A 23,977-nucleotide genomic window follows, 5' to 3' on the forward strand; every position below is an offset into this window, starting at 1 on the left:
GGAGATAAAAGGCGTGGAGGGCAAATTGGGATGCTAATGGGATTAGTGAAGAAACAAAAGATTGAGAAGTGCAAATGGAAAAACAAAATCTCTACGTTAAAACGCATAAGGAAAATACTTGGAAAAGCTGAAAATGTTAAACTCAATGTTACTCCACAAGGCTGGAAAGTACTTACTTGGGACGTGAGGTGCTATTCCTCGACTGTTTGCAAGCTTGAGTGGAATATGATATGGGGCTGAGACCAGAGAGGTCACAATAGGAGCAGGAAGATGAATGAAACTGATAGGATCATACGAACAGATATCCCCAAGTATTTTGACTTCATATCGATTTTTAAAATGAATTTAAAATATGGAAGTGGCATTCTTAATCTCGTTGTACTTGTACAATGACAATAAAGATATTGTATTGTATTGTATATATATATATATATATATATATACTGGTAAATTTTAATAAGATGCAACATATCAAAATGTTGATGCAGGAAAAGATGACCCAATGACTATCAGATATCACAAAATGCTGGAGTAACTCAGCGGGTCAGGCAGCATCTCCGGAGAGAAGGAATGGGTGACGTTTCGGGAGACCCGAAACGTCAACCATTCCTTCTCTCCGGAGATGCTGCCTGACCCACTGAGTTACTCCAGCATTTTGTGATACATTCGATTTGTACCAGCATCTGCAGTTATTTTCCTACCCAATGACTGTCATGTCTATTCAATAATGAATTTGTGTTACCACCTCCAACCCTAGCTCGTCTCCCGCACGGTTTACTTCCGCTGCCTGAAAGTGTCTATTAATGCAGTCGTCTTACTCCTGCTTCTTGTGGCAGTTCAAAAACTGGCCCTAATTAGCATTCACATTGACAAGGCTGTAAATAGTTGCAGATGCGTGGAAAAGTGAAACACACTCCACAGCATTTAGTGTGTTGTGTGAATATGTTCAATGATGAGCTGGAGAGCCTCACTTGGAACTTTGTTCTGTCTATCATGTCATGAATCAGTTCCGTGTAAACCTAATGACATTCCGCACTGCTGGAAGCAATAGTCCACCAGTAATTCTGATGCACAAAGAGTGATGCCAAAATCTTTATCTACTTCCAGAGCCGTTCAGACACTCTGACCCTTTTTCCTTTAAAACTCACCCAAATGAAGTTCAACTTAACTTCATCGTAGAAGGCCATCTATATACTGAAACTCTCGTTTGTTTGTTTGTTCCTGAACTACAGTCAAAACGGTACACGATAGCGCGACAATTTTAGGCCCACCTTGCTCACCGTCGTCCCTTTGGTGCTAATGGAAGAAGTTTCATTGAAATCGGTGTTATATTTTTAAAGTTATTCACATTTTAAAGTTTAAATCTATCTCCAAGGGAGGGAGGGGGAGGGAGGGAGGGAGGTGGGTGGAGGGAGGGAGGGGGGAGGATAAGGGGGGTTGAGGGGATGGAGGGGGGAAGGGAGCGGGAGGAGGTGGGGGGGTGGGGAGCGGAGGGGGGGAGGGGGAGGAGGGGGGAGGAGGGGGAGGGGAGGGTGGGAGGGGGGAGGGGGGTGAGGAGATGGTGCTGCACCAATGTAGGAGAGGTTTGGCCCAAAGGGTCCACTTGGTCTAGTATCTTTTAAAGATTCCATTAATACGTATGTTAACTGGAGATTATGTTCATTCCTGTGAGAGAATAGAGGGCTTATGGAAAAAGTGTCTACAACAACTAAATCCTGATCTTAGAATGGGAAATATTAATGATAAAAAAAACCTGGCAATATATATATATATATATATATAATTGCCTCCACGAATAAGAAATTCTAAAGAAGTAAATGGGTCTGAAAAGGTAAAAGTCCTGGCGGCAACTGTGGTGGAAACAGTTTGTTGTGAAAAAGAAAATGGCTTGGCGAGGAAGAAAGGAGCTCTGTGAATGAGCTGTGGGAAGGAGTTGATTACAATTTGGATCTGGTGAGGTGAGACATAAAGCCAGCTCTTGATTAGAGAGAAAAAAATAACATCAGAAGCTTTGGGCTGGAATCGTCGTTGATAACCACTTCCTAATTATCTTTGTATAATGGCAGCTCACAGAACAGCAAAATGACCAAAATATTCTTCTTAAATCTAAAACCACAAGTGTGCTAGTTCAAGAGTATATAAGACAATAAGGTTCCGATTAAGATATCTGATTTCCCTAAAACATCTGTGATACCATATGCGTACAAAGCACAATTTTGAAGGAAGAAATTCAAAAGGTAATTTTTTTAGATCTTTAGAAACAGGCTGGGAGAGTGTATTAAATAATTAACACCTCTTTTAACGCTGTTATTAAAATGTAGGCATGTAAAAAAATATTATTTCCCGCCATTGCATGTTTGTTCATGTTTTTTGTTCACTCAGTCTGAATGTCCAGGCAGATTATCAGGATTACTATCTTTACAGCACAGGAATTAGTGAAGTGTCATGATTATTGACATTGGCAGCATTTTCATTTTGAAAACTCTACAAATTAATTTTGCAAGTGAAATTGCCAGGCACTTTATAAATAAAAATACATCAAAATGTACATAAGAAGGCTGCAGAAAAACAATAACACACGTCTCTACACTGCATAAAGACACAAAGAACTGCTGATGCTGGAATCTTGAGCAAAACACAAAGTGCTGGAGTAACTCAGCGTGTCAGGCAGCATCTGCGGGCGGTCACGGTGGCGCAGCGGTAGAGTCGCTCCCTTGCAGCGAATGCAGCGCCGAAGACCTGGGTTCGATCCCGACTACGGGTGCTGTCTGTATGGAGTTTGCACGTTCTCCCCGGTGACCTGCGTGGGTTTTCTCCGAGATCTTCGGTTTCCTCCCACACCCCAAAGACGTGCATGTTTGTAGGTTAATTGGCTTGGTAAATGTAAAAATTGTTCCTAGTGGATCGAACCTGAGTCTCCGGCGCTGCATTCGCTGTAAAGCAGCAACTCTACCGCTGTGCTACCGTGTCACTACACTAAACACACTAGGGACAAATTTACATTTACACCAAGACAATTAACCTAAAAACCTGTACATCCTTGGAACAGGAAACATGTTCCCAATGCTGGGGGAGTCCAGAACCAGGGGCCACAGTTTAAGAATAAGGGGTAGGCTATTTAGAACGGAGATGAGGAAAAACCTTTTCAGTCAGAGTTGTAAATCTGTGGAATTCTCTCCCTCAGAAGGCGGTGGAGGCCAATTCTCTGAATGCATTCAAGAGAGAGCTAGATAGAGCTCTTAAGGATAGCGGAGTCAGGGGGTATGGGGAGAAGGCAGGAACGGGGTACTGATTGAGAATGATCAGCCATGATCACATTGAATGGTGGTGCTGGCTCGAAGGGCCGAATTACCTACTCCTGCACCTATTGTCTATTGTCTATTGAGTGTGGGAGGAAGCCGAAGATCTCTGAGAAAACCCACATAGGTCACAGGGAGAGCGTACAAACTCCGTACAGACAAGCACCCATAGTCAGGATCGAACCCGGGTCCCTGGCGCTGTAAGGCTCTACCGCTACACCACAGATTCCTCTGTAAGATTCCCCTGCAACTTCTATTAAGGCGTTTAGTAATGGGAAGTTTACCCTTTGAACAACAAATACATTCCAGACCAATCTCACCCCCAACTTTATTATTTCTTCTTTACCCGGTAATGTATTTAATCATTGCTTGAGCAAAAACAAAATGCTGGAGGAACACTGCTTGGACAGGCCGGTGGGTGAAATGGCCTGATGATGCTTTGGGTGGAAAGCCTTTTTTAAATCCAAGGGATTTTCTTCCTCTTCCTAATTTCTAATGTTTAGTTTGTATCTTCTGGTATTTCAACTCTTCATCACACTGAATAGTGTTGGCAGTTCCCTTCATAATCGTGAAAACTGAATTGGATCGTCTTCCTTCCTGATAAATATGTCCCTCCCTCGTCAAAAAAACCCCAATGCAGTGGTCAGTGTTGCAATCTCAGTATTGGAAAAGATAAATACAAAAAGAAAAAATGCAGATCACTCTGAACATCGTCAGTGGAGAAAAGCTCGAAATTATATTGTGTGTACAAAGCCCAATGTTTATGTTATCCCGTCTACTAATCCCAAGTCATGAGTTCAAATCTGCCAATGGCAGCTTACAATTCAGTTACTTAAGTAAATCTGAACTTAAAATACATCATCTGCAATGTTGGTCTTGAAACCACAAAACTGTCATAATATCCATCTGCTTCACTGATGCTCTCTGGGGAAGGAAGTCTGCTGTCCTACCTCGTATTGTCTATGTGTGTCTCTCCAGACCCACACCAATATTATCCGTTTCCTCCCACAACTCCAATATTATCCACTCTTGAAAGTTCCTCCGAATTGGCTGGGAATCAAGCAATTCAAGGACAATTTGGATCGGGCAATATACCATAAAATAACAAAAGGCAATCCAAAACTCAGCTAGAAGCTAAAGTGGTTTTGTAACCTAAATTGCTTGCCTCTGTTGGGAGCTTACATACTATTGGTACTGTTTTCAACTTCTGCTTTGGCGTTACTTAAATGAATTTATCGGATTTAAGATAATTGACAAAAAAAACAAGGAATAATCTCTCATTGTGACATAATTTAAATTATATATTTCCTGAACTGAACATGTATAGAATGGAGTGATCAAGGTTTTTACAAGCTCATCAGGTTATTATAGACACAAATACACTCAGCAAACAGTGAACACTGTAAACAAAATCTGTACAAGATTGCAATGCTTTTGCTTGTGCAAAAACAAGATTTCATGCTTTTTAACTGGTTTCTCCAGCAAATAGATTTATTGACAGCTAGGTATCGCATAATGCCTGGGGCCAATCCATCAGGCACTTCTAATGAAATCAGTTTTATGGATTAGGCGACTTCTTACAGGATACTTGGAATTATTATTGGTTCTTTCTAACTGGAAAAGTGGTTATTAACTCAAGATATCCATTATTGCAAGATCTTCCATTTTACTGAAGATACTTTTCATTCAAATTTTGGATGCAAGGCAATAAACTGACCTGCGGTTCAGAGAATGCTTTCTGAACGTTGTTTATTGGGCCATATGGTACGCCACTACCTTCAAACAGTTGCAACCAGTCTTCTGTTGTCTTTTCTGAAAATCTAATCATAAAAGAGTTTTGTGGTTTAAACATGATGTACTGATTTTGAATCTGTACAGCAGGACATGACTTAATTTGCAGTAGCCAGCAAAAATATAAAAATACACAGTTCCTTGCAGAACTAGACTCTTGTCATGAGGCTGCAAGAGATATTCTCCAGATAAGATGTTTTCTTGACTTGAAAACAAAGTTTACAATGTAAGCAAAGATATATCATCAGCAGGAACCTAAATAACTTTATGAAGCTGTTTCATTCTATTTTTCACAATCATTCAGTTTTCCTAAGCTGACATTCAACTTGCTATATAAAAAAAGCTGTTTTTTCTGGAAGTAGAACAAATGATAAGCAAATTACTTTTGAAATTGAAGATGACAAGCAAAATAATGTTTGGAGAGCCATAAATTGCACAACATTGTGTAAAAGTATATCATTAAAGGTAGTCATAATTCAAAACGATTGTTAGCTTGAGAACGTAGTTTTGAAATCATGAAGGAGAAATCTTTTCGCTGTATCTTGTTACAATCTAGAATGTAAAGGCGGCAGAAGAAAATTCAGTCGTACTTTCCAAAAGAGAACCGGAGATATCTAATCAAATTCCGGGACTTCGGAATAAGAGACCTCAGCTCAGAGGTGGGAGTCATCTACTGCTGCTTTCGCCTTGATCCCTGGAAGGTACCTCTTGCATGAGAAGGTCCACCAAGGGTGGGTGACCATCCAATGCTGATAGTCCATTCGATGCCAGCTCGGATCAGGCAGTCAGCAACCCACTTGGGCTTGACAGCAGACATCTAATACCCAGGTCTCTGGACCAGTGGCAAGACTAGAGATAGAACTCAAGGCTCAGCCCACTTTTCCAGGCCCAAGTTCAGATCCTGGTCCTCTGAGGTACCATGCTGATGGATATGTGTCTATCATTATATTTCATTGGTTCAGGGTGGTCCTCGGATCAAAAGAATAAGAGAAGGTATCTGAATGTGGCCAGTGAGCACGTCTGCAGTAAACTGCCACAACATCTGGAAACAAGGCTGGAAGGAATTTGAACATCTCATAAGAAATTCCAGAGTTAGCGCTCCGACACTTGAAAATATGTACCCTATGGACATTGTCGGCCAAAGGGCCTGTTTCCATAGCTTGGACCAAGGCAACGATGAGGTTGAGAATCGTCATTCCATCGGAACCCAAGCTGGCCCATAGTAACTTGGTAAATAAGTGCCACTTGGCAACAGCTTTCTTCACCTCATTGATGATTGAAAGTAAACTGATTGGCAAAATGATCCAGTTTGGATTTGTCCAGCTTTATGTGAACAGGGTCAATTTTTCACATTGTTAGATTCATGCCACTGTCTTAACTATACTGGAACAGCCTGGCTACAGACACATGCAGTCGTAGGCTGCAGTACTACAGCCGGTTTGTTGGCCGGACTAGTAACTTTGGCCGTGTCCAGGCTGTATTTTTTTATATAACTTTGAATAAATCAGACTGTAGATGCTGCCTGACCTGCTGAGTTACTCCAGCATTTTGTGCCTATCTTCGGTTCAAACCAGCATCTGCAGTTCCTTCCTACACAAAAAGACTGGAGACAACTGAAATGTCTGCAACCACACGATCTGACTGCACACTCCACACACTGTGTACAGCCACGATAACTATGGTACAAAACATCTCCCTTTGTCCGGTGCGGCGCCACCTGCTGCACGGGAGGAGCAACGGGTCCTCCCACCCCACAAGATCACCGATATTCAGTATTCTATATACTTTAAGGGAAAGAGGATAACTAGAGAGAGAATGGGTCCCCTCAGCAGTACTGCAGCAAAACTAAAGCAGTCATCTATGTGATGAACCATGAATGCACAGTCTTCAATGAGTATATATCCTCTGTATTTAATGTGGAAAAAGAATTGAAAACAGAGGAACTTGGGACAATTAATGGAGATGTCTTGAGGACAGTCCATATTATGGTTGAGGAGATGCTGGACATCATAAAGTGTGTGAAGGTAGAGACATCTCCTTCAGATATATCTGAGGACACTGTGGGAAGCTAGAGAAGAAATTGTAGGAGCCCTGATGAAAATATATGAATCATTGTTGATGCTAGGAAAATAACTGCAGATGCTGGTACAATTCAAAGGTATCACAAAATGCTGGAGTAACTCAGCGGGACAGGCAGCATCTCAGGAGAGAAGGGATGGGTGACGTTTCAGGTCGAGACCCTTCTTCAGATTGAAGGGTCTCTCTTCAGACCCTTCCATCAGTCTGAAGAAGGGTCTCGACCCGAAACGTCACCCATTCCTTCTCTCCAGAGATGCTGCCTGTCCCGCTGAGTTACTCCAGCATTTTGCGATACCTTGGGGTGAGGTGCTAGATGACTGGAGGGTGCCTAATATTATCCTTTAATTTAAGAAGGCTTGCAAGGAAAAGCCTGGGAACAATTGACCAGTGAGCCTAACATCTGTGGAAGGTAAGTTACTGGAGAAGATTCTGAGGGATTTATATATATCCTTATCCACCGGGTGGCGCTAGCAATGGCTGCCTCACCAACAGTCTGTCCTTTCCTTCTTTGTGTTTTAATTGTATGTGTTAAATGTATGTTTTTGTGTTCTTTAGCTTGTTTTATGTGGGGGTGGGGGGTTGGGGGAAACTTTTTTTCAATCTCTTACCTCGACGGAGATGCGATTTTTTTCCGTATCGTATCTCCGTCCGCACTGCTGCCTGACATCAAGGAGTTGGCGGCCTTTGCTGGAGACCGATTTTGAGAGCTCCACTGCGGTCGCCTGCGGACTTACCATCGCGGAGCTCGCAATCCTTTTGCCAGGGATCGACCTCGGAGCTCCAACCGTGGGTGGTTGCGGACTTAGCATCACGGTCTCTGGTCAGAGACCGACTTCGAGAACTCCAAGCCGCGGGGGTTTCGACCGCCCCGACGCGGGAGCTTCCATCGGCCCTACGCGGGAGCTTCGATCGCCCCGACAAGGGGGCTTCGACCGCAGGCTATGGGAGTTTCGATCGCCCCGATGAATGGTTCGACTGCCCCGACCGCAGAAGAATAAAGAGAAAGAAGTTTGGACTTTTTTGCCTTCCATCACGGTGAGGAATGTGTGGAATCCGCTGTGGTGGATGTTTATGTTAACTTTTATGTAGATGTGCGACTTGTTGCTTTTTTATTTTGTATGGCTGTATGGTAATTCGCATATCACTGTACCTTAATTGGTACATGTGACAATAAAAGACCTTTGAAACCTTTGATATATATATATACATTTGGGTAGACAGAAGCGTATTAGGGATAGTCAACATGGTTCATTGGAGATTACAGCTCATGAATTTGATTACGTTTTTTGGAGAAGTAACCAAGAAGATTGATGAGGCCAAGGTGGTCTATATGGATTTCAGTAAGGCGTTTGAGAAGGTTCCATGTGGTAGGTTGCTCAGGAAGATCGCATGGCATCCAGGGAGAGCGAGCTGCTGGTTGTAGAATTATCTTCATGGAAGGAAGCAAAGGAGGGTGGTGGACTGGTGACCAGTGACGTGGTATGCCTCAAGTGTAAGAAAATAACTGCAGATGCTGGTACAAATCGAAGGTATTTATTCGCAAAATGCTGGAGTAACTCAGCAGGTCAGGCAGCATCTCAGGGGAGAAGGAATGGGTGACGTTTCGGGTCGAGACCCTTCTTTTGGGTCGGCCGGTGCGGCTCGGCCGCAGGACCTTCCGTCTCCTAGCGGGGGCTGTGCGGGTCGGTCGCCTCGGTAGGGGTCGAGCTGTCTGTCCGTGGGCGTGGGGGGAAGAGAGAGGAAGTTTTTTTTGCCTTCCATCACAGTGAGGGGGTGTTTGGAGTCACTGTGATGGATGTTTGTGTTGGGGTTGTGTGTTTTGTGTTCTTTGTTTTTTTTGCTCTGTGACTTCTGGCAAATTAATTTCGTTCGGTAAAACGAATGACAATAAAGCTATTCTGTATTCTGTATTCAGCCTCAAGGATCAGTGATGGCCCCATTGCCATTTGTGGTTTAGATGAACGACGTAGATGAGAATGTGTAAGACAGAATTAGTCAGTTTGCAGATGTTACTAAAGTAGGTTGTATCGTAGACAGTGAAGAGGTTTATCAGAAATTACAGGTAGACCTTGATCAGCTGGGCAAGAGGGCTGAACAATAGTTAATGGAGTTCCATGCAAATATCTGCGAAGTGTTGGTTATTGGGAAGTCAAATAGACAATAGACAATAGACAATAGGTGCAGGAGTAGGCCATTCGGCCCTTCGAGCCAGCACCACCATTCAATGAGAATTGGCCTCCACTGCCTTCTGAGGCAGAAATTTCCACAGATTTACAACTCTCTGACTGAAAAAGTTTTTCCTCATCGTCGTTCTAAATGGCCTACCCCTTATTCTTAAACTGTGGCCCCTGGTTCTAGACCCCCCAACATTGGGAACATGTTTCCTGCCTCTAACGTGTCCAACCCCTTAATAATCTTATATGTTAGCAGTCTGTTCGTCTTTTTTCCTTTTTTTCCTTTTTGTTTGGTTGTGTGTCGGTGTTGGGATGGTTTTTGTATTTTTTTTGGTTGTGTATGTGTGGGGGGTGGTGGTGTGGGTGGGGGGTGGCGGGGGGGGGGGTGGGGGAAACTTTTCTCTTCCTCACGGCGCGGGTTGCGGCTCGGCTGCGGGGCCTAACATCGCCCGGTGCGGCTCGGCCGCTGGACTTTACATCGCCCGGTGCGGCTTGGCCGCTGGACTTAACAGTGCCCGGTTCGGCTTGGCCGCGGGACTTTACATCGCCCGGTGCGGCTTGGCCGCTGGACTTAACAGTGCCCGGTGCAGCTCGGCCGCGGGACTTAACATCGCCCGGTGCGGCTCGGCTGCGGGACTTTGCATCGCCCGGTGCGGCTCGGCTGCGGGACTTAACATCGCCCAGTGCGGCTCGGCTGCGGGACTTTACATCGCCCAGTGCGGCTCGGCAGCGGGGCTTAACATCGCCCGGTGCGGCTCGGCTGCGGGACTTTGCATCGCTGGTGCGGCTCGACCACGGGACTTTACATCGCCCGGTGCGGCTCGGCTGCGGGACTTAACATCGCCCGGTGCGGCTCGGCTGCGGGACTTTACATCGCTGGTGCGGCGCGACCACGGGACTTAGCTGCGCAAGGCTTGGTCGCGGGGCCTTTCATCGCCCGGCTCGGCCGCGAGACGTTTCAGCGCCCGGTGCGATTCGGCCGGGGGGACTTCCATCACCTTGCGGGGACTGTGCGGGTCGATCGGGGACGAGCTGTCTGTCCGTGGGCGTGGGGAGGAGAGTGGAAGTTTTGTTGCCTCCATCACAGTGAGGGGGTGTTTGGAGTCACTGTGATGGACGTTTGTGTTGGGGCTATGTGTCTTGTGTTCTTTTTTTCTGTGGCTGCTATGTAGTTTCGTTCGGTACTTCGGTGCCGAACGACAAATAAAGCTCTGTTATACTGTTATACTGTTATAAGACCCCCTCTCACCCTTCTAAATTCCAGTGTATACAAGATAGTTGTGGGAATCAATGGGTTTGTCGTAGACATTAGTTGACAGTCTGTTCCCTGTGATGGAAACAGAGAGCTCAAAAAAGGGAGGGGAGGAGGTGTCAGAGATAGTCCAAGTGAATCTGATAACTGGGTGGGAGTTGATGAAATTAATTAGTTCTGCGCTGGTGCGGGAAGCAGCCCCAATACAATCATTGCTGTGGTGGAGCCTGCCATAATACAACGGCATTACCCTTGTCAGCACGTTTGATAACAATAATAGGATTGGTACTGAGTGAGCGTTGGACTGCAGGGTGTGATATTGGAGTGGGTCAGGGGAGTGGAGAAGTCGAGACGAGCGATGTTGTAGCCACAGTTGGAGGTGAATAGGTCGAGTGAAGGTAAAGAACAACGAGGGGAGCCCATGAGGAGGAGGAAGGGTGGAACCGGGACAAAAGTCCATCAGAGTTAGGCAGAGCTCTGGGGGCTAGTGGAATCAGGGGATATGGGGAGAAGTTGGGCACAGGTTACTGATTGTGGACGATCAGCCATGATCACAATGAATGGCGGTGCTGGCTCGAAGGGCCGAATAGCCTCCTCCTGCACCTATTTTCTATGTTTTTATTGAGTGGCAAGAACGCCTGGCCAGAGAAGTGGGCTTGGAGGCAGAGGCGATTGAAGAAGAGCTGAACGTTATGGCGTGCTCAGAACTGGTTGAGAGGTGTGGGTGTAGGAGGAGGAAGAGCACAGACATTCAGTATTGGAGAGGACCAGGTCAGAAGGGATGGGGAAATTACGGCAGGGTTGGGTCTGGGGTCAGACAGAGTCTGAAGAGGGCAGAAGAGAGGAGAGAGGCTCGGGGGATGTTCAGTGGAGGGAGGAGGACAGAGGGGTGTGCATGGTACCGAAGATAATAGAGCAGAGCAAGATAGACCACTCCACCCTAAACTCCGGCGCCATTTTAGTAGGCAGAAACTTGCAGAAACATTTTAAAAGAAAAATAACAAAAATCTGAGAGTTGATAGATGAGATATATTCTGCATTTTTATGACCTGCCTGACCTGCTGAGTTACTCCAGCATTTTGTGAATAAAAACCTGCATTTTTATGGTATCATCACACATACAGTTCCCCCAAAACACTGATTACACTGCGAGAGGCATATCAGACGGCGGATTTTGCTTACTAAAATAGTTAGGTAGCGCTCTACATTCAAGAGAGAGCTAGATAGAGCTCTTCAGGGTAGCGGAGTCAGGGGGTATGGGGAGAAGGCAGGAACGGGGTACTGATTGAGAATGATCAGCCATGATCACATTGAATGGCGGTGCTGGCTCGAAGGGCCGAATGGCCTACTCCTGCACCTATTGTCTATTGTCTATTGTCTTCTCCCCGTGACCTGCGTGGGTTTTCTCCGAGATCTTCGGTTTCCTCCCACACTCCAAAGACGTACAGGTATGTAGGTTAATTGACTGGGTATATGTAAAAATTGTCCCTAGTGTGTGGAGGATAGTGTTAGTGTGCGGGGATCACTGGGCGGTGCGTACTTGGTGGGCCGAAAAGGCCTGTTTCCGCGCTGTATCTGAAATATGAAAATAATATGAAAAATATTGTCTAGTGGAATCAAGGGATATGGGGAGAAGGCAGGTATGGGATATTGATTGGGGGCGATCAGCCATGATCACAATGAATGGCGGTGCTGGCTCAAAGGGCCGAATGGCCTCCTCCTGCACCTATTTCCTATGTTTCTATGTTTCTATGTAAAATGGAAGACGTTACTACACTTCAGTATAGGCGATTTCAACGGAGTGGTTCATCTTGCTCCTCTAGTATCTTTGCATGGTGCTGTGGGAGCAGAGGGTGGGGAGAGTGGTGTGGCTGGCATTAGAGAGCAGCAGGACTCTGCTCAATTGGTGTGAAGCCACACTTAGTTGGTCAGGCCACAGTTCATTATCTGGCATGAATGCCCAAGCAGGTAGACGTGCCAGCCAATGAACCAACTGAGCTTTGACAAAATCAACTAACTTTCCGTTGGCCCAAAAAGTATGACAGAATCTCCTCTCGGACAATAAAGTGTCTGATTCAGCTTCGTTCAATGCCTCTGCCTCAAGTAGTTCTCTGGGATAGAGAATTGTAAAGATTCACAATCATCTGCGGGATCACATTCCTTCTCTTCTCTGCCTTAAATGGATGATCATTTATTCTGATATAATAGACAATAGACAATAGGTGCAGGAGGAGGCCATTCGGCCCTTCGAGCCAGCACCACCATTCAATGTGATCATGGCTGATCATTCTCAATCAGTACCCCGTTCCTGCCTTCTCCCCATACCCCCTGACTCCGCTATCCTTAAGAGCTCTATCTAGCTCTCTCTTGAATGCATTCAGACTTGGCCTCCACTGCCTTTTGAGGCAGTGAATTCCACAGATACTGGCATCCTAGGTCTGTGCAGTATCTACCCCGTTCTTTTATATTATAATGCTTCAAAAAATATAACTTTTCATTCTTCTACATCTCAACAAATGCTACATTTATACAAGAAAAGCAATCACAGACTCACAACCAATCCCAAGTAAGCTCTGAATGATTCGAAACCTTTCACCTGTACATTATTGATCAACGATTGTCCATTATTGGGACTAACCTTGCACAAAGGACATTAACTAGTTCTCTTCTATTCTGAACCCGGAGCTTGTTCGTCTTGTACCTCTGATCATCACTTAATGCAGTTAAAGATAAGATCTGGAAAATAACATCTATCATTAATGAAAATGTGGATGAAGTTCACATGACATCCTCTTAAAAGTAGCCTCTCCATTTTGCATTCTGACTGCACATCAAAGTATAAATATCACTTTATGAATATAGTATTTGGTTCATTATTATCATTAAAAATGCTTTGTTTGCGTGCAATCCAGAAAACTCATAACATTCATGTGTATAATCAAACCGTACGCAGGTACAATCGGCAGTGCAAAGAGAGGGTGGCACGGTGGCGCAGCTGGTAGAGTTGCCGCCTTACAGTGAATGCAGCACCAGGAGTCCTGGGTTCGATCCTGACTACGGGCGCCGTCTGTACAGAGTTTGTACGTTCTCCCCGTGACACGTGTGGGTTTTCTCCGAGATCTTCAGTTTCTTCCCACACTCCAAAGACGTACAGGTTTGTAGGTAAAGTGGCTTGGTAAATGTAAACATTTTCACACATATATATCCACTAATGGCACACCACTAGTCACAGGCCTGCATTCCTTGTATATGCACATACTTGGCCAATAAACTTATTCATTCATTCATTCATTCATTCATTCATTCATTCATCTATATGCCAGGAAGGCTCTTCGTTACCTTAAATTCAGAGCCATCAAATTTGGGCTAATCAATCCTCACTTGATCAAGTAAAGACTAATTCCATTCCCAATTATCATTTTGAACAATCTCCCCACCAGCAAGATTAAGGTCAAGATTAAGACATGCAGTTGCCAGGTTTGTCATCACAGGCTTATGTTCAACCAGAATGTAACATTTGTAACAACCACCCTATCAATAGATGTTTGGAAAATTATGACCAATACCCTGGAATTTACACCCTCTCCTCAAAGACTTCCGGGGGAAGCACTGATTTGTAACTGGGTTGAGATTAAAATCAACGCGGAAACAGGTAAATCAATGATTGAATTAATACGAAGACCTTCTCTGAAGATACTAACTTCATTCTTCCCCAGCATTAGAGTATGCCCTGAACTTGGATCTACATTGCATTTATACTGCAACTAAGCTGGCTGCATGAAGTGAAACTACTTCATAGTGTCGCTCAACACCTCTGCTCAGTCCGTCTCAACCAACCTGATCTCCCGGTGGCTCAGCACTTCAAGTCCCCCTACCATTCCCAATTTGACCTTTCTGTCCTGGCCCTCCTCCATTGTCAGAGTGAGGCCCAGCGCAAATTGGAGCACCTCATATTTCGCTTGGGCAGTATGAACATTGACTTCTCTAACTTCAGGTAGTCCCTGCTTCCCCTCTCTGTCCCCTCCCCCTTCCCAGTTCTCCCACTAGTCTTCCTGTCTCCGACTACATCCTATCTTTGTCCCGCCACCCCCCTGACATCAGTCTGAAGAAGAGTCTCTCGACCTGAAACGTCACCCATTCCTTCTTTCCTGAGATGCTGCCTGACCCACTGAGTTACTCCAGCATTTTGTGTCTAACTTCGATTTAAACCAGCATCTGCAGTTTTTTTTCCCCCTACAGTACTTTATAGTGTCATCAGTTATAGTGTGAATATATATTCTCAGAAAAAATCTCCCCAACTGAAACACTAAAATTGTTTCAGTAATTACCCTAAAATTGGTCAAGAGTGACTGCGGAAACAATTTCTCACAAATTAAATTTGCTTGATAACTTATTCTTAATAAGCAACTTCAAAAAAGTACATTACCTTGCAAACAATTGCAAACTGCTGATCGTTTCCAGCTCCAACTACAAGATAGCCATCTTTTGTCTTAAAAGCCTGCAACAGAGAGTGTTTAAAGATGAAGTAAAAATAAATACAATAGAAACAAGACTTATCATTAGTTTCTCCAATCTAAATGATATAATCTAGGAATCCAATAATCTACAGAAACTTGTGATGAAATGCTGCAAAGCGTGGAACTTATGCCGTGTGTCTCGAGAGCCATTCAACAGCAGGCAGTACAGCAGGCAGTGAAGAAAGCCAATGGAATGTTGGCCTTCATAACAAGAGGAGTTGAGTATAGGAGCAAAGAGGTCCTTCTGCAGTTGTACAGGGCCCTAGTGAGACCGCACCTGGAGTACTGTGTGAAGTTTTGGTCTCCAAATTTGAGGAAGGATATTCTTGCTATTGAGGGCGTGCAGCGTAGGTTTACTAGGTTAATTCCCGGAATGGCGGGACTGTCATATGTTGAAAGACTGGAGCGGCCAGGCTTGTATACACTGCAATTTAGAAGGATGAGAGGAGATTTTATCGAAACGTATAAGATTATTAAGGGGTTGAACACGTTAGAGGCAGGAAACATGTTCCCAATGTTGGGGGAGTCCAGAACAAGGGGCCACAGTTTAAGAATAAGGGATAGGCCATTTAGAACTGAGATGAGGAAAAACTTTTTCAGTCAGAGAGTTGTGAATCTGTGGAATTCTCTGCCTCAGAAGGCAGTGGAGGCCAATTCTCTGCATGCATTCAAGAGAGAGCTAGATAGAGCTCTTAAGGATAGCGGAGTCAGGGGGTATGGGGAGAAGGCAGGAACGGGGTACTGATTGAGAATGATCAGCCATGATCACATTGAATGGTGGTGCTGGCTCGAAGGGCCGAATGGCCTCCTCCTGCACCTATTGTCTATTGTCTATTGTCATTCACTCATGAGTTTCATTCGTGCGCCTCGAAGATCAAATGCTTAACAGGAGTGAAATAACCTCCACGTTTGTGCCTATCAATAAGGAAATCATTGTGTTTAGCATAAGGAGCTTTGTTACAGAACAATGGCAACTGGTACAACAGGTCAGCAACCATCTTTCACCAAACCATCTTTGCTCTGCTGGAAAGCTGCAATTGTCTGCCAGCACAGATGCAACAAGTTGCACTTTTTTAAAGCACTGCTATTCCAACGTGGTAAAGACACTCAATGTCAGCCCGTGCATTGATGCTGAGGATAGAGGGTAGCGGGTAGTCCATAGAGCTCAGAGGACCATCGGAACACAGCTACCAGCCTTGGAGGGCATCTACAACACACGATGCCTCAGAAAAGCCACCAGCATCCACAAAGACTCTTCACACCCCTGCAACAGTCTGTTCGAACTTCTACCATCGAGCAGACGATACAAGGCCTTCTACGCCCGCACCTCCAAACTCAGGAACAGCTTCATCCACAGGGCCATAGCTGCTATGAACCGGTCCTGCTGAGCCAGATGGTCACATCGCACAGTGATCCGGCACAGATCTACTTGCACTTTATTCTGTTTTAAAACTGTTCTAATTTGTTTCATTGGGTTGTTTAAATTAATACTGACTAGCTAATTAATTTATTGGGAGGCGCATTCCCAATCTCGTTGTACCCCTGTACAATGACAATAAAGATATATTGTATTGTATATTGTATTGTATTGTATTGTATTCTATTGTTCTCCTACGTTTTTGTACCATGTTCCCAATGTTGGGGGAGTCCAGAACAAGGGGCCACAGTTTAAGAATAAGGGGTAGGCCATTTAGAACTGAGATGAGGAAAAACTTTTTCAGTCAGAGAGTTGTGAATCTGTGGAATTCTCTGCCTCAGAAGGCAGTGGAGGCCAATTCTCTGAATGCATTCAAGAGAGAACTAGATAGAGCTCTGAAGGATAGCGGAGTCAGGGGGTATGGGGAGAAGGCAGGAACGGGGTACTCATTGAGAATGATCAGCCATGATCACATTGAATGGCGGTGCTGGCTCGAAGGGTCGAATGGCCTCCTCCTGCACTTACTGTCTATTGTCTATTGTTTCTATGTTTAACACATAAGCCTTTATTAATGTGAACCCCACAGTTGCATCAGTGTACCAATCACAAATGTAGATGCGATCGTCAACTTTCCATCACCCACTGCCACCACCGAACCACTGATACAAAACAGTTCTGCAAACAGGAGAGAAAAGCTAGAGAACGATCCAAGTATAGGGTCGATGGAATTTTACATGGCATTCGGCTTGGTGGACTATGGAAGTGAAACAGTACAGGTAGGTAATCAAATAAATGAAACTTCAATGACAAAGAAGTCCATAAATTGATGGCATTACTGTGGAGGTGATAGAAGAAAAGAAAATATCTGCAATAAGGAAATAAACTCATGGTTATCTTTGCATTCCAGGATCTTCCTGGCATAGTAGGCAAGTGGCAGAAGAGCACTGTGTGGTCCATCAAAATCTGTTGGCAAATAGAATTGCTCTAAACCATTTGCTTGCCACATGCACGTTTCGACCCAAAACGTCACCCGTTCCTTCTCTCCAGAGATGCTGCCTGACCCGCTGAGTTTTTCTAAAAAAAAATCTATTCTGTTTGTAGCTTTAGCTTTAGCACAATCCGCAAGCATTGCCACTTTCATTTCACTGCACATCTTGTATGTGTACGTGACAATAAAGTAGACTTGACTTGACTAGACTTGAGTTACTCCTGCGTTTTGAGTCGACCTGCATTCAAGGTGATATTCCTTCACGTTAAGATGACATAAATAAAGCTGTTACTGTGGAAATAACAGGTGATAGAAATAATTTTTAGTTGCTCAGAGGATCAGAGGTGATGGGGAAGGTAGACACAAAATGCTGGAGTAACTCAGCGAGACTCTTGAGAGAAGGAATGGATGACGTTGCGGGTCGAGACCCTCCTTCGGGGAAGGAGAAGGTTTCTCAGCAACAGCTGGTGAAGAGAATCAAACGCCAACTAGTTGAGTTTTATAAAGTGAAAGAAACCCCAGTCACCTGAAATACCCGAAGAACACGTTCCATGCCCGATTGTAATGGCTCGGGTTCATTCAATGAATACCAATGAATCTGCATCTGCATTCATTGGCGTTTCTGTGGGCTCGAGAACATTGTTTTCTCTGCCGTATTAATGGGCCTCCATGAAGTGTGCTACCACAAGTTACATTTATCAACAAAAGATTGGCAGCATTTCTTGCAAGAAGACGGAAAGAAATTGATTCCTCTTCCTATGATAAATATGACGATTCCCTATAAATTATCCTACTCTAAGTGTACACTTCAAAACAAATTCCTCCTTTTGGAATTTCCCAAGAATATTGGATCACCAATAGAGACTTCATCCATAATTACTTGAGTCAGTACAGTCTGTAGATTCAACCACATGCAGCAGCAGAAATAAAAAAGGAAAGTGCACAAAAACAATATTTAATGAGATTCTGTTTTGACCAGCTCGGGTCTGTCAGCTCAAATTAGCATGTTAGGGTGCCCTGCACACAAAGCCAGCATCCAATCTTGCCTGTAATAAGAAGTTAACCTTTAGGTGACCCTTCCAAATTCACATGTTTTAAAACATACTTTTCACCAAGAATGAAATGAAATTTAATGTGGATACTCTGATAAGAGAAGAAATGGCAAGAATTTTTTTTTTTAAACACAATTATTTTAGGACAATACCTTTACCACCGTGAGTACATTATAATCTATTCTGCAGGTTCTCCAATAAAAGTTCACTCTTTGTTTATCAGTGAGATTTACTAACAATAATGCATTACATTATTGAAACATATAAGATTATTAAGGGGTTGGACACGTTAGAGGCAGGAAACATGTTCCCAATGTTGCGGGAGTCCAGAACCAGGGGCCACAGTTTAAGAATAAGGGGTAGGCTATTTTGGAACTGAGATGGGGAAAAAACTTTTTCACTCAGAGAGTTGTAAATCTGTGGAATTCTCTGCCTCAGAAGGCAGTGGAGGCCAATTCTCTGAATGCATTCAAGAGAGAGCTAGATAGAGCTCTTAAGATAGCAGAGTCAGGGGGTACAGGGAGAATGCAGGAACGGGGTACTGATTGTGAATGATCAGCCATGATCACATTGAATGGCGGTGCTGGCTCGAAGGGTCCGAATGGGCCTACTCCTGCACCTATTGTCTATTGTCTATTTTCAATTCTCTAGGTAGATACAAAATACTGGGTCAGGCAGCATCTCGGGAGAGAAGGAATGGGCGACGTTTCGGGTCGAGACCCTTCTTCACCAGCACCTGCACTTTTTTTCCTACACATCAATTCTTCAAGTATTTACTCACAGACAATGTGTCAGTATTGTTCCACTATATTGCAAAAGATCCCTCTAGTTTTAAAGATGACTGACCGAGGATTGATGATGGCAAAATGAAGTTTAGATTCTGCCACAGATTGCAAATGATTAAAGGAGCTTTATTTACATGCTTATTATCATTTATATTGCTATAAAAATAACTGGAGTTCAGATTCATTTCGAATGGCCAACCACTCTGATGTCGAAACTTAAAAAAAATCTTGCAAAACAAAGCAAAAGCAGAAACTTTTCGGCAGGTAGTGCAGCGGTAGAGTTGCTACCTTACAGCGAAGGCAGCGCCGGAGACTCAGGTTCGATCCTGACTACGGGTGCTGCACTGTACGGAGTTTGTACGTTCTCCCGTGACCTGCGTGGGTTTTCTCCGAGATCTTCGGTTTCCTCCACACTCCAAAGACGTACAGGTATGTAGGTTAATTGGCTGGGTAAATGTAAAAATTGTCCCTAGTGGGTGTAGGATAGTGTTAATGTGCGGGGATCGCTGGGCGGCACGTGGAGGGCCGAAATGGCCTGTTTCCGGCTGTATATATATGATATGATATGATAAAAGCAAAAACCTTACAGCCCAGTCTCTAGGTTTCTGCAAAGCCACGGCCAGAACAATGGATGGATATTGGCCATGCAGAAACCTGCAAAACCAGGTCGAAGTCCAGACACTGGGGCACTGACATCAGCATACTCACAATGCCCCAAGCCGACCTACACAGTTAATCTCGTTAAGGGGGCACAATAGCTCATAGAAAACTACCTGGTAGGTGATGGGAAACCAGTTAAACCCATCACCTCGCAACGAAATACCAATTAACACCGTCTGGCCATCCCCGGTACCCCCCCCCCCCCCCCCCCCCCCGGACATAAGCGCAGATCAAAGGGAAAACTCAATACATATCTTTTAAACAAAGAGATCCCGAGATGTGGCGGGAGATAGGACGGGTCAGAATAGTATAACTGGCCACGACTTTTGGGTTTTAAACTCAAGAAGAAATACTGCAAGAAAACCTGCAAGGAACGCAAGCCAGGAGGAAGACGAAAAGACAGGCAAGAAAGACACGCTCGCAGCAGGGACAGCAACGCTCGCAACGACTGGCCAGGAACGCTCGCAGCAGGGACAGCAACGCTCGCAACGACTGGCCAGGAACGCTCGCAGCAGGGACAGCAACGCTCGCAACGACTGGCCAGGAACGCTCGCAGCAGGGACAGCAACGCTCGCAACGACTGGCCAGGAACGCAAGAAATGGAAGGAAGAAACTCAGGGGACAAGCACGACCCTCACAGAAAGCAGCGGAGAAGCAGCACGAACAGCCAGTAACCCCAGTAATAGCCCCCATGGTGAGCATGTACCCCGATCCTGCACATCCTGGACATAGTTTTAGTGTAGAGGGGAGGGTATTTTGAATAAACGTGGGTGTGTAAATGAATATGTGTTGGTCAAGTTTGCGATGTGTCGTACGTTCCCCATCTTACAGCCAAGAAATGTCTAGTAGAACTGTGTCTAAGTATTCGTGTAGTGATGCATATGTCGTTTAGAACTGTGTCTAAGTATTCGTGTAGTTGTGCATATGTCTAATAGAAATGTGTATAAGTATTCATGGACAATAGTCCCAAGCGCTCAATAAAAGCCTTTTCCATTTAAACCCTGGTCTTCAAATCTGGTCTGGTTGAGTTTTTTCTGCACTATCAACGCTCCTGCATCTAAGTCCAGTGTCTAGAACCGTAGGGGGTGAGTGGGTTGAACCACTCACGGGGAACCAGTGTGCGCGGCCTGGTCAAGGGATCAGAGCAAGGCACGGGGACCTTAGGTCGGGCGAAAGCTCGGCGCAGAAACCCCTTACAGGCACTGCCCTGAGCTAGTTCGTTTCCTACCTCAAAGATAGGAGTTTCGCCATCAACATAGGCAGTTATTCCTCTTCTCCAGCTAGTCTCTCCTGCAGAGTTCCACAAGGCTCCATCCTAGGCCCCATTCTCTTCTCTCTATACATGCTCCCCCTTGGCCAAATCATTCAAAGGCACGGCATTTCTTTCCACTGCTATGCCGATGACACTCAGCTTTACCTCCCTCTGAAACCCAACAACCAGTCAAATTTAAACAGCCTCTTACACTGCCTTGAGGACATAAAATGTTGGATGGCACAGAACTTCCTCCAATTAAACGAGAGCAAGTCTGAGGTCATCCTATTCGCCCCCCCCCCCCCCCCCCCCCCCCCCCCCCGACTCCATCAAATCGATAACAGGCAGTCTTGGAAGCCTATCCTGCCTGGTCAAACCGCATGTCAAAAACCTCGGCGTGTTATTTGACTCTGCATTAAAATTTGACAAGCAAGTCAACGCTGTGGTAAAAGCCAGCTTCTTCCAACTTCGTACCATAGCTAAAATCAAACCTTTCCTCCAATTCGACGATACTGAAAAAATCATTCACGCTTTCATTTCCTCCCGCCTAGACTACTGCAACTCCCTATACACTGGGATCAGCCAATCTTCCCTGTCCCGCCTGTAACTGGTCCAAAACGCCGCAGCGAGACTCCTGACGGGTACCCGTAAAAGGGACCACATCACGCCGATTCTGGCCTCTCTCCACTGGCTCCCTGTACGGTACAGAATCAACTTCAAGCTCCTCCTATTCACATATAAAGCCCTAAATGGACATTCCCCCCCCCACATCAAAAATCTTCTAACCCACCTCTCTAACTCCAGGTCCCTCAGGTCGGCCGACTTGGGGCTACTGACTATCCCGCGGTCTAGGCTTAAGCTCAGGGGTGACCGCGCTTTTGCGGTTGCAGCTCCTAGACTGTGGAACAGCATCCCTCTCCCCATCAGAACTGCCCCCTCCATCGACTCCTTTAAGTCCAGGCTCAAAACCTATTTCTACTCGCTAGCGTTTGAGACTCATTGAGGAGGCGCTGTGAACTGTTTTGTATATGCTGTTGTGTTTGTATGCTACTGTATGTTTCATTTTCCCTTAGTACCTTATCAGATGTACAGCACTTTGGTCAACGTGGGTTGTTTTTAAATGTGCTATACAAATAAAATTGACGACTAAAAATTGACTTGTCCTGTCCCAGAGGAGAGGGGATGAAAGCAGAGGCATAGGAAATGGACGAGGTGCTTTCAAGGAGGTTGTTAACAATGGCTGATGGTAAACTATAGACACGGACAGACAGCTGACCATATAGCTTCCACAATATCAAGTAACACCCTAAATATTAAGTAAGGAAGGAACTGAACTGTCTGAAGAAGGGTCTCGCCCCGGAACGTCACCCATTCCTTCGCTCCAGAGATGATGCCCTGTCCCGCTGAGTTACTCCACCAATTTGTGTCTACCTTCGATTTAAACCAGCATCTGCAGTTCTTTCCTGCACAAGGAACTGAAGATGCTGGTTTAAACCAAAAACCAGACAGTGATGTAGAAAGATATAGAACAAACGAATGAAAGATATGCAAGATTGTTACGTTTTTGCATATCTTTCATTCATTTTTTCCATATCCTCGACATCACCGTCTATATCTCTTTCCCCTGACTAGTCTGAAGAAGAGTCTCGACCCGAAATGTCGCCCATTCCTTCTCTCCAGAGATGCTCCCTGTCCCGCTGAGTTACTCCAGCATTTTGTAACTAACTTCACCCTAAATATGAATCTGTTTTTCATTTTCAGATGTTGACTGTTCTGCCGTATAGTTGCAGCATTAATCATTCCAACTCTGACCAAGTATTTGCTCTTTCTCCTCTTACATAATTAGTCATTTTCCTGCTTCCAAATATAACGTTTTCTTTCATGCTAAAAGTTCTCTTCATTATCCACAATCAACAATCCACAATCAACTTTCATCGTCAGCCTTCCAATTATACGACTACAGTCATTGACGGACTCAGAAATATTTGTTCCATGCATCTAAAAGGTTGTGTACGAGTGATCTCATTAAGTCCAACTAATAAAAACCATAGTTTGGACCACAAAATTAGGAATCAAATTCTTCAAAGCATGACCTCTATAGAATGTGGAATATATTTATTTTAATTTAATATTTCAATAATTTTACTTGTTTGCTTAAAAGAATTAATGGAATGTCATACGATAAAAAAAATCACAGGTAATTAAAAATAAATAATGGGTCAGATTCATTAACGATCTTAAATTCTTTCTATTGAAGAGCAGAAGAGAGACAGAATAAGCTGGAGTAACACAGCGAGTCAGGCAGCATCTCTGGAGAAAAGGAATAGGTGACGTTTTCAGACTCTGAAGATGGGTCTTGACCTAAAACATCATCTATTCCTTTTCTCCAGAGATGCTGTCTGACCCACTGAGTTACTCCAGCCTTCTGTGTCTATCTTCGGTTTAAACCAGCATCTGCAGTTCCTTCCTGCACAGTGGCCAATCTCCAGCCTTGCCTATATATTCACGGCCAGAAAAAAACATGTGATGCCTTCTCTCTGAAGGCTCTTCACCTTTGATTGATGCGAGACAAAGGAACGGCTGGCAAATTAGATGGGTATTTTGCATTGGTCATCACCACAGAAGATGCAGCTAGCATTCCCAGAATATGTGGGTATGGAGAGGATGCTTTCTCTTGTGGAATAATCTCGAAAAAGGGTTCACTTAAGACA

The 23,977-nt window shown here is 44.6% G+C and overlaps 1 protein-coding gene across 4 annotated transcripts in view; it reads right to left on the reverse strand.

Annotated features, from left to right (window-relative positions):
• The window catches only part of sugct (succinyl-CoA:glutarate-CoA transferase), a 378,390-nt gene that overhangs the window by 210,970 nt on the left and 143,443 nt on the right, over positions 1-23,977 (reverse strand). For all 4 annotated transcript variants that reach the window (XM_078398318.1, XM_078398316.1, XM_078398319.1 and 1 more), the window contains 3 exons: positions 15,022-15,093; positions 13,234-13,331; positions 5,017-5,119 (listed from right to left, as the gene is read on the reverse strand). In XM_078398318.1, the coding sequence (XP_078254444.1) occupies positions 5,017-5,119; positions 13,234-13,331; positions 15,022-15,093 (273 nt within the window). The remainder of the gene's footprint in view (positions 1-5,016; positions 5,120-13,233; positions 13,332-15,021; positions 15,094-23,977) is intronic.

Source organism: Rhinoraja longicauda, chromosome 4 (genome assembly GCF_053455715.1).
Source record: "Rhinoraja longicauda isolate Sanriku21f chromosome 4, sRhiLon1.1, whole genome shotgun sequence".
NCBI classification, from domain to species: Eukaryota; Metazoa; Chordata; class Chondrichthyes; order Rajiformes; family Arhynchobatidae; genus Rhinoraja; species Rhinoraja longicauda.